This window comes from Populus nigra, chromosome 10, assembly GCF_951802175.1.
Source record: "Populus nigra chromosome 10, ddPopNigr1.1, whole genome shotgun sequence".
Taxonomy (NCBI): domain Eukaryota; kingdom Viridiplantae; phylum Streptophyta; class Magnoliopsida; order Malpighiales; family Salicaceae; genus Populus; species Populus nigra.
In genome coordinates this window covers 6,509,453-6,520,975 of record NC_084861.1, presented here as the reverse complement: position 1 = coordinate 6,520,975, position 11,523 = coordinate 6,509,453, and the positions used below count along the sequence as shown (strand labels likewise).

General features: G+C 33.1%; 1 protein-coding gene across 2 annotated transcripts; it reads left to right on the top strand.

The window, feature by feature from the left end:
* Positions 1–5,080: 5,080 nt before the first annotated feature.
* LOC133704328 (probable methyltransferase PMT2) lies at positions 5,081–10,986 on the top strand. Of its 2 annotated transcripts, none has more exons than XM_062129128.1 (7): positions 5,081–5,240; positions 5,396–6,044; positions 6,139–6,349; positions 6,475–6,769; positions 6,935–7,324; positions 7,700–7,777; positions 10,458–10,986. In XM_062129128.1, the coding sequence occupies exons 2-7, from the start codon at positions 5,397–5,399 to the stop codon at positions 10,681–10,683; spliced, it is 1,848 nt and encodes a 615-aa protein (XP_061985112.1). In that variant the 5' UTR covers positions 5,081–5,240; position 5,396; the 3' UTR covers positions 10,684–10,986. The 2 variants fall into 2 exon arrangements, with proteins under 2 accessions (XP_061985112.1, XP_061985113.1); XM_062129129.1 differs by having other exon boundaries at positions 5,096–5,240; positions 5,335–6,044.
* Positions 10,987–11,523: the final 537 nt, after the last annotated feature.

The window sequence follows — 11,523 nt, the reverse complement described above, 5'->3', positions numbered from 1 at the left end:
TAATTTTAGATACCCACTAGATATGAAACCTGATTTTGAAAAATGTAATTTATAATTATTTAATATATAATTAGTTTTATATACACGGTGGCTATTTTTTTTTATTTCATGTTTAATTTGGGTCATAATTCATATATTGTTTGGGTCGGGTATGCTAATATCAACACCTACCCTGAAACCCTGTTTTTGCCTTCACATTTTACCCGACCCGAATCCTGACCATGCCTAGAGATTTCCTATAGGTAAGTTCAAACCGATATCATATCTATCATATCCATGTGAAATTACCATTCCTAATTTCATATCACATTAAAAGAAGCTAAATCATCCTAACAGTGTAACTTTTAAAATATTGTTTCACTTAACAATGCAATGGTATTTTTGTTAATTCACAAAATAAAAACTCAACACTGATTCAGATAAATTGAAATATGATCACATGAGATGTTTATTATTTTCAAATTGACAAGAGAAAAGTAAATATTTTTTTGCATCAACTACACAGTAAAACAACTTAAATACTATTATAAATAAATAAAAACAATTAAACAGGTCATGAAGGCGCATTTTTATGTTTTCATAATGTTTTTTCATTCTTACAAGGACACCTAAGGGATCATTTGCTATTTGTTAAATATAAAAAATAATTAAAATACATAATGAAACAGCTAAAATATTATTGAATTTTTTTCCTGTATTATTTTAATTATTTTTCTTTTTAAATTTGATATATCTACTATTATTTTTTATTTTTTCAACCTAATTGAATTAAAGTCAATTTATTCAATATAGCCGGGTTTATAAACACACCTACAGTAGATTAATATTATTTTTTGCGCAAAAAATTTGCATCTCTGCAGCGAAGTGCGTACACCAAGTCTAGTTAAATATTATAGCTTGTTTGATGTTGTAGTATTAATTATTTTTTAAAGTGTTTTTTCGCTTGGAAATGCATCAAGATAATAATTTTTTTATTTTAAAAAAATTATTTTTGATATTACCATATAAAAATAATTTTAAATATAAAAAAACTTTTTTTTTTTTTTAAAAAAAAGGCTTCAGGAAACATGTTTTTATACCGATGGGAGTTGTGCCAGTTCCCAATCCAGCTAAGAGGAGGAACGAAAGGCATATTCCATTCAAATGGGAGGGTGTATTTACTACAGCAGTAACTGTTCGGAGAGGATTAAAAGAAAAATATAAGAGCGACTTTTACAAGCGTGAAAATCAATTTTTGTTTTGTTTCAAAATAAACATCATTTTCAAAGTGTTTTTTTAAAAAATGCAACAGTTGAACAAATAATGGTGATTGATTTTGAATGGAATCGAATAATTGTTGGACAAAATTTAATTTAAGCAAGCACACACCTTCGATACATAACTGCTATTACTATTATTTTTTTAGAGCTATTAAATAAAAAAAATCCAAAAATCTTCTCATAAATAAACGCACGAAAATACATAAAAAAAAATTGTTAAAATTAAAGGGTGTTTATCCCCGTTTTTTAACTGGAATTTTTATTTATTTATTTTAAACGAAACAACAGCCACTGCTGTATCAACACCCCTACGCTACAATGACGACTATCTCCCTGTTATATTCATGTCATTCTCGTGGTTTTAAAACTCGTTAAAAAAAAAAACGTTTCTCTCTGTATATTTTTTTTCCCGTTAATTTATCGCCTTCTCCTAAAATTAAAGAATCGTCAATGAAAGGAGATGAATGGATGGTAGAATTTTTTTTCTGGGGGGTGGGGGACTGGGTAATCAGAAGATATCTTATCCTTGTCTGGACTCTGGTGAACTGTGGAGGGGATGAGGCTGAGTGGTGGGTGATGAGATAGATGGCCTGTGTTTTGTTGCGGAATCGACAATTATTATTTTTTTAGTTTTAAAAAATATATTTAAATGTTATTATTGGATTTTAAAAATAAAAAATGATTATGACTGGACATCATAAAAAAACTAAAAAAATAATAATTGTCGATCCCTTATAATAAAAATAAAATAAAATAAATAAAAAATATTAAAAAATAAAATACTAGCAAAACCTAGTGAGATTGTTGAAACTCGCGAGCAGGAGCAGAACCAAGCCGATGGTCATAAGATTGACAATTAACGAGGTGTTTATTTATATATATATATATATATATATATATATATATATATATATATATATATATATATATAAAAAGAGTTCATTAATGCTTCTAGATTTTACGGATTGGAAATATGAAAGGATATCAAATGATTTACTTCACCCTCAAATGCGATAAGCATTGCCCCTCCCTACTTTCCATTATTCCATGCTTGTCCAGCCCTTTTCTTTTCATCCAAACACGTACATATATAATTATTGTAAATTTCTACGTTGGTTTTATTCCACCGAAAGTTAAACGATGGGATTTTTAGGTTATTTAACGGATTGTTTTCGTGGAGGCTAGACGCGCTAACACTAGGATGCTTGACTGTCCACGCCCGAGATAACCCTGCGTGTAGGAAGATAAATAAAATAATAATATTTAAGGATTAATAATTTAATGGTAAAAGATAAAATTAAATATAAAATTAATTTTTAAAAAACTCAAGTCAATTTATGTTAATCCGACTAACTTGTGACCCGATATATAAAATAAGAATGACTCCATAAAAAAACTAAACAAATCATAAAACTCATAGTCTAATAAGTCAATGTCAAATGATAAAAATAAATAAAAAATCTAAATTTTTTTTAAAAAAATACCAAACTCAAACCAGGTAAATTATTAAACTGGTGGACTGGGTTACGAGAATAAAACAACCATGTAAGAGGCAAAATAACTACAAAGCAAAATCCTCAATTATAAAAATTTTAAAAAAATAAATAATTAAATCTTGCACAAAAAATAATTGAAACAAATTAACCAAGGATTAAATTAAAAAAAAAAGTCAAAAAGATATTTTCAAAGTTTAGCATAAAATTATTCCTCGTCAATTTATAAATAACATTTAAATTTTTTTGAAAAGATAATTTCACTGTTAATATCAAGGTAATTATCAAGAATAATAAAGGATAGATTTATTATTACACCGCTTGAATCCTGGTGATTCTCCTCGAGTGTTGCAGGAAAAAGGGGGCGCGTCCTTTTAAATTATTGTTTTTGTAATGATGCAGTTGCAGTTCATTCCCATTTTGTTTTTTCAATCAATAAATAAGTCATGGGAGGCCCAGGAGAAAGAGGCTTCGTTAGCAAAACATGCCTGTTTCCGCTGACACAAGCCCAATGAAGAGTACTGGGCCGTCACCTCTCCAACATGCAATGTTTTCTTTTTAAATATACTCTTGATCTGTAGTTTGCACTGTCTTCTTAAAAATTTTAATTTTATTTTTAAATATATATTTTTATGTTTTCAGACTATTTTATACATTGATATCGAAAAAAATTTTAAAAATAAAAAATGTATTATTTTAATATATTTTTAAATAAAAAAAAATTTAATTCATAACCCAGGAATGGAACTGAGAAGGCGAGAATAGCTAGCTTATTAAAACCCAAAAAACACTTCACATTCTCTTAGAGTGGATGACTGGGTGTTGTTACAGCGCCATCGTGCCCCAGATCCACAGGATAACAACTGTGCTCTCGTCACCTGATCAGGTCAATAAACAATAATGGTCGTGCCGTCCAGTTTTCAAACATGATTGCCGCGTGAGCCCCACCTCCTCTTAAACTAAGTCTAAATGGGGGGGAAAAAGACAGAAAATATATAAATGGGCCAGCCCCATCGCCGAATACATTTCGGGAACAATCTCAACTCTCTCTCTCTCTCTTGCATTTTATTTGAATACTAAGAAAAAAATTTCTATCATCCAATTGAAATTCGAAATTACTATCTAAATATATTATATTAACAATTATTTTTTAAGATATTTTTTTATCTAAAAATATATTAAAATAATATTTTTTTATTTTTTTTTATACTAGTATATCAAATTAATTTAAAAATATAAAAAAATATTTTAATACTCTGTAAAAACAAACAGTGCTTCAAAGAGAAAAATAAGAAGACACCGAGAGGAGAGAACAGGGAGGAGCTGGAAGAAAAGAGAAGCCATGTGTCGCGGATCGATTCGATCTAAGATATCAGATTAGTAATTATAATTACTATTTGCGAGCACTTCCTCCATCCCTTTCTAGCAAAATTAAGCCCAGCTCGTTAATGACTCGGTCCATGATTATGTTTTTAACTTGTTTTTATTTGTTTTGATCTGTTCAACCAGGTTGTTGGTGAACATATTAGGCTTGACAAAATCATACCAAAGCTTTTTTTATTATAATTGGTATGTTTTTTTAAAAACAATATAGAAAAAATAATAAACCAGATAACGAAACAATACATTTTATATATTCTTTGATTGAAAAGCATGATATTCAAATTTATTGTTGTTAATAGTTAAAAAAATATGAAATTAATTGTATATAATAAAAGAATATATAATAAAAAAGTAAATAAATATATCATGACTCACTAAAGTTTTGATCATAACATCATCGATATTATCAACAAGATTTTAAAGAGAAGAGTTTAACAACATTAAAACAAATCATCAATAACGAGTCATATTTGTTGATAGATGCAAGTAAGATATTTCTTATTTTTAAATACTAAATATAGTATATTTAAATTATTATTGATAATCTTTAATTGTATTATTCGACTCGTATTGTCAATATCTTTACAACAATAACAATAAACTTTAATGATGCGTTTCTCTATCAATATGTACACTATGTTATCTCATTGATTTTTAAGACCCGTACTATTTTGTTAATATTTAGAAAAAAAAATGCTTTTTTTTTAAAATCGTTAACTCCTATCTAATTTAACTAAAGGAGTATTTATTGTTGTGGTGGCAGTGTATTTTTGAAAAGATTTTATTTTTTATTATTTTTAAATTATTTTAATATGTTAATATAAAAATAAAATTAAAAAAATTATTTTATTATATTTAAAATACAATAAGTTGGGTACAATTAGATATACTTCAATTGGTCAACAAGGAGGACCGGCTTAAAAACACTGCTTCCTGGCAATAACAGCACTGTTATTATTATCAATAATAATATATTATTATTCTACTAGAGAGATTTTTTCCACTGAGATTGAGAATTGAGATGATATATTAAGATTAAGATCTCCCCCTCGTTCACCTTTACTCGAACTGAACCCGACAGCCGGTCTGCATCTTCATGCGATCCGTAAGCTTCTCTGCTTTGCTCCGATTCATTTCCATCATTTCTTTCTTTCTTTTACTCACCAGCTGTTAAAAACTAGTATGTTTTTTTTTTTTAGATTTGTGCTTATCTGATCTGATCTGATCTGTTTCCATACCTTACCTTTCTCCTTCAACAAGAATGGCATTGAAAAGCAGTTCAGCTGATGGCAGAACCAGGAGTTCTATACAGATATTTATCGTTGTTGGGTTATGCTGTTTTTTTTACATCTTGGGTGCTTGGCAAAGAAGTGGCTTTGGCAAGGCTGACAATCTTGCCATGGAGATTACTAAGAGTACAGGAGATTGTAATATAATCCCGAATCTTAATTTTGAGACCCATCACGGTGGTGATGCTGGGTCCAGTGATGATTCCGATTCAAAACCCAAAACTTTTCAGCCTTGCCATTCTCGTTTTACTGATTACACTCCTTGTCAAGATCAGAAGCGTGCTATGACTTTTCCTAGGGAAAACATGATTTATCGAGAGAGACACTGCCCTCCTCAGGAGGAGAAGCTTCACTGCTTGATACCAGCACCTCAAGGTTACGTCACCCCATTTCCTTGGCCTAAGAGTCGTGACTATGTGCCCTTTGCTAATGCACCCTATAAGAGTTTGACTGTCGAGAAGGCTATTCAGAATTGGGTCCAATACGAGGGCAATGTATTTAGGTTTCCTGGTGGAGGCACACAGTTTCCACAAGGAGCAGATAAGTATATCGATCAGCTAGCTTCGGTGTTGCCATTTACCAATGGGACAGTCAGAACTGCATTGGACACTGGTTGTGGGGTATGTTAAGTTCTCCATACTTCTGTAGGAAATTGTAAATCTACTTACAATACTTTTGCATCTGTTTCTTATTGTTCATTTTTTTTGTGTCTAGGTTGCCAGTTTGGGTGCGTACCTCTGGAGCAGGAATGTCATTACCATGTCATTTGCTCCAAGAGATTCACATGAAGCGCAGGTTCAATTTGCCCTTGAAAGAGGTGTACCTGCTGTTATTGGTGTTTTTGGTTCTGTAAAGCTTCCATATCCATCCAAAGCCTTTGACATGGCTCACTGCTCTCGTTGCTTGATTCCATGGGGAGCTAATGGTAAGAGCCACTTCATATCAAGGCATTGCCTTTCTTTTCTTTTGTCCCTTTATCCTATCAGATGTTTGTTTATTGCCTTTACTTATGACAGCATTATTTAAGGTGATGAGTTTTTCTTCTTACAGATGGGATGTACTTGATGGAAGTCGACCGAGTTCTCAGACCTGGTGGTTACTGGGTGCTTTCTGGACCTCCCATCAATTGGAAGAATAATTACAAATCATGGCAGCGTCCCAAGGAGGAACTTCAGGAGGAACAGAGAAAGATCGAAGAGACTGCCAAACTTCTTTGCTGGGATAAGAAGTATGAAAAGGGTGAAATGGCCATTTGGCAAAAGAGAGTAAATGCTGATTCCTGTCGTGCTAGACAAGACGATTCCAGAGCTACCTTTTGCAAATCTGCAGACGTAGATGATGTGTGGTATGGCTCTGTAACTGAAATTTCTCTTCAAATTATTGGCTGAACAGTACACCATACTCTCACTTTATGTGATTATTTTCCTTGTGCCCCATATCGTTGAACCTGACCTACCAGCATTTTTCTCTTTTGTGCTTTAGATTTATTCCCAATTTTTGTGATTATTAGGTACAAGAAAATGGAGGCATGCATCACTCCATATTCTGATAGTGGTAGCTCAGATGAAGTGGCTGGTGGGGCATTGAAGGTGTTTCCAGAGAGGCTCTATGCTATCCCTCCTAGAGTTGCTAGTGGTTCCATTCCTGGAGTTTCTGTTGAAACATACCAGGATTACAATAATGAATGGAAAAAGCATGTAAATGCTTACAAGAAAATAAATAAGCTTATTGACTCTGGACGATATCGCAACATTATGGATATGAATGCGGGGTTGGGAGGATTTGCTGCTGCTCTTGAGTCTCCGAAATTGTGGGTTATGAATGTGGTGCCAACCATAGCTGAGAAAAGTACTCTGGGTGTGATATATGAGAGAGGATTGATTGGAATCTATCATGACTGGTAAACCTTTGATTTCTGAACCCCTCTTCTGGACTTCAGCTTTTAAGTGTATTTCATAGTATATTTTCTTCTTCTTTTTCAAGCAATACAAATAATGTTTACTATTTTTATGTTGCAATGTGGGAGAAATTTAATTCAGTATACCGAATCTTTAGATGGTGCCCAATATGTGGCCTGTGAAGTACCCTCTAACATTTGGTTCCAAGAAAATCTACTTTCCAATAACAAAATTTGGGTCTTCTTCCTGCTCTGAGTTATGAATCACTAAGATGTTTTCATATGTTGACCAGATTCATTTTCTGTTAATTTTCATTTCAGGTTTAATAATTTATGATGATGAAGTGCTTATTTATTTACAATGTCCATCTGTTACAGGTGTGAAGCTTTCTCCACATACCCAAGGACTTATGACCTTATCCATGCCAGTGGAGTTTTCAGTTTGTACAGGGACAAGTAAGTAATGCTTTAATTCCTTATGTTTGCTTAAATTTACATCAATTCTTTATTCATTATTTATGCTTTACCAATGGTGTTTCCCTGCTCCTCACCATGCCAATGCATGATGCCATTTTGTTTGTAGTTGGTGCTCAAGTACAATTAGCTTCTTTCTGTTTATGTAGTAGGGTATATGTGCAGATGAGATGTTCAGGGGTATCCAGTTTTAAGTGTCTTTAAGCCATTTCATCATGTATTTGTCATTATCATGTACACGTAGAAAATATAAATTATGTTGCATTGTGCCTAGTTTTTTTCTTTAGAAGAATTATGCCTTGTGTTATTTCTGTCTGTTAGTGAAATGTATAAGAGCAACTCAATTAACAAGGAAATGCGAGGTGGCCTGGTGGTTGATAGCATTGTTTACATGTTTGAAATCCACATCCAAGTCCTCGACACCTTTTCCATATATTCTTTCAAATACAAGAGACAACTGTGTTTTTCCTTTCCTGTTTTTTTGGAACTTCATAGACAAATGCTCAACCAAAACAATCTGCAGATATCAAGTAGTCCATGAACTACTTAAATGATAATTTTAGTTTGAGAGCGAATCTGTCTCCTGTAAGGGGTGGATCTGGGCTCTTATAACATGTGATCAACAATGAGGCAATTTTGGCATGAGATTATACATTGCAAAAAGACTTGCTGGTGTGCTATATTGGACTAGATCAATTTGTCCTTAGTTATTGTGTAGCTAGTTCTGTTTTCCTAACATATAAAGTCAGATGTGATCAGCCACTGGATGAATTTCCTTGATAACCTTGTGATGTATTGGCATTATTATTTTTTCTACCCTTGCACAACCCCTATCTAACATTGCTTCACCATTTGTCCAATTGTTAATTGATATCGAATAATAAGCTATAAAGCTTTGAAATATAACCTTGATTTGACATTTTTAATTGAACTCGATAACATCTTCATATGAGCTGAACCTCGGTAGTTAAAGTGTGTTCTAGGGTGCCTCTGGATGAATTGAGAGGTGATTTAATTTATTTTTTCCATGTGTTGGTGTGACTTTCATAACATTTTTGAAAATTTCACACAATTCAGCAAAGTTTTTTAGACTGCATAGTACATTCTTAATATTCAGCACCTAATTTACTAAAGAATGCAGAGTGAAAACTTGGGGAATAGTTTATAGGTTGGGATTGGATTTCAAGAGTAATGTTGGTGATGCGGTACAGTAAAGTTACAAAATGGAAAAAGTAAATAAACCCTGGAGATCCACTACTGATTCCTTGAATCCACAAGGAAGATAGGAGACCTGGAGAAACACTAGGTAGAACAATGCTTTGCAAATTTTTCAATAATATGTTTTATTCATCAATGGCAATGCTCCCCAAATTAATGTCTATGTGCCACTTAAATAGGCATGAAACCTAGTAGAATTTAATACAAAATAGGTATCCAGTAATTTCCTAAACAACAATAAAATAAGGATAAATTATTAGATCTTCCTAGTGTATTACTCCCTTAGATAATCATAGTGTATTGCTCACTCGCTTGAAAATAGGACTCAACGGATAAAAGTTACTTTAGGGATAACAAGCTAATCTTCCCCAAGAGCTCACATCGACATGAAGATTTGGTTCACTATGATAACTATAATGGTTCCTACTTTTATGGAGGTGCCTAATGATTTTTCTTAAATAAAAATAACTAAACAGAAATACTAGCCAACTAAACTCGGTAACAGTTCTTTATCAGTTAAGCTTTTAGGAGATAAACAAATTAGCAAGGATGGAATTAGGAAAAAACAAAATAAACATTGCATCACACCAGGGCTCCTACTCTTGGGAACATCACACCTAAGAGAAGATGCATCACAGATGTAACCAAGTCTAGCCAAATTGTCATTTCACACCATTCTGAACATCTACCAGATGTCAGAAAGTTCAACTGACATCCAGTTCAAAAGCAGGTTGGACCAAATCTTGGTTCCCCAACTGAATGTCATGATAGGCAGTGAAGAAAATTCTAGAATTAATGCAAATACAAGGACATGCTAGAATCTCCCTCATTATTTAAAACTGATTTCTTGCATTGCCAGAACCCCCAGTCGGCATTCTACCTGAACCCTCACTTGGCATTTTGCCCCATATTTGTCTGGGTGAATGCTGACATCGTGTGTCCAGCATTTGAAATAAGCTGCATAGAGAACTCAATCATGGTGACTTTGAAATCAGCACACTAAATTTAAAGACTTAGCAGCACTCTTAGATTGAGTTTCTGTTTGTGTCTGTCGCACATGTATTTTGTTGGTAAGTGTCCGTGTTAAGACCAACAACTCAACTCAAAGTTTTAGTCTCAAGCTAGTAGATGCTGGTTTCCTTTCTCTTTTTTTGTCACTCTATTTTGTCACCCATGCCGGCTTTTTTCTTCCTTGCTTCTTTTCGATTCTTACTAGATAAAATGTGCTTTCTGTTTTCATCTCTTTCACACCAGTGCATCCATATTTCTATATTGTACATGGCTGAATTATCTGAGACAATTCTGTATTTTTAAATTGAAACATTTCCACTGCCTGTGGTAGAATCAATTGCAATTCACGTTTCTCTCTGATTCTGTACAGCTATACCATATTATGTTTGTCATGCCATTGTTACATGTGTAAGCTGTGATTAAATGATTGCAGGTGTGACATGGAGGACATTCTTCTGGAGATGGATCGGATTTTGCGACCAGAAGGTGCAGTTATATTCCGTGATGAAGTTGATGTTCTTGTTAAGGTGAGGAAGATGGTAGGAGGAATGAAATGGGATACTAAAATGGTGGACCATGAAGATGGTCCCCTAGTTCCTGAGAAGATATTGGTTGCTGTCAAGCAGTATTGGGTTGGAAACTCAACGTCCGCGCAGTGAATGATGAATGGCAATTGGTGAAACCTTCTCTCATCTTTAGCTGGCAATGCTTCGTTTTACAAGACATGACATGTATGGATATGTTTAAGCATGGGTTTTTGATTCCTTGGGGAGTACTGCGGAGCATCGGAGGGGGAGTTCTACACGATTTAACCGTATAATGTTTTACTAGCTATTAATAGCCCATGCTGTATTCTAGTGGTGATTTATAGATGCCTACGAACCTGTAAGGTTTTTGACATCAATATTTTTGTTCTTCCTTTTTCAGTCTGGTATTACAGCCAAAATCCAAATGGTTATGAACATTGGCTCTCCCAAATTCCTAATTATGACATGTTAAGTTACCCAGTTTAGAACATGTTAAGTTACCCAGAAATTCTAATATCTTATTAGCAGCCGATCCCGTTTAGAACATGTTAAGTTACCCAGTTTGAAATTCAACTGACATAACATTCATAGATTTGGGATTAATCGCATGTTTATGATTATCCTTAAATAAACATCACGGACGAAGACCACCTTGATTAAAAAGAGGGATGAGCTACATTGAGAAGATACTTAAGACAGTACAGGGAGCAACCGAGACAAAATTAGGGTTTTTTTTTTTTCCTTCCTGTAATCACAGTCGAACACCGGAATAGAAGAATTTACTGTGATGGATATCTTGTTGTAAAAACTAGCATATAGCCAGAAGAGCCGATTATTTTACATCAGACAGAGAGAGAGAGAGGATGGAGATTTAATCTCAGTTTCTTTTGGCGGTGAAAAAAGTTCTAAAAAATTATTATTTTTTGTTTTAAATTGTTTTTATTTATTAATATTAAAAAAAAACTTAAAAAA

Excerpts from the sequence above, each read along its gene's own strand:
- LOC133704328 (XM_062129128.1), top strand. The coding sequence starts at position 5,397 with ATGGCATTGAAAAGCAGTTCAGCTGATGGCAGAACCAGGAGTTCTATA. Across the intron at positions 6,045-6,138 it reads CATTGGACACTGGTTGTGGG|GTTGCCAGTTTGGGTGCGTA; the intron begins GTATGTTAAGTT and ends TTTTGTGTCTAG. Across the intron at positions 7,778-10,457 it reads TTCAGTTTGTACAGGGACAA|GTGTGACATGGAGGACATTC; the intron begins GTAAGTAATGCT and ends AAATGATTGCAG.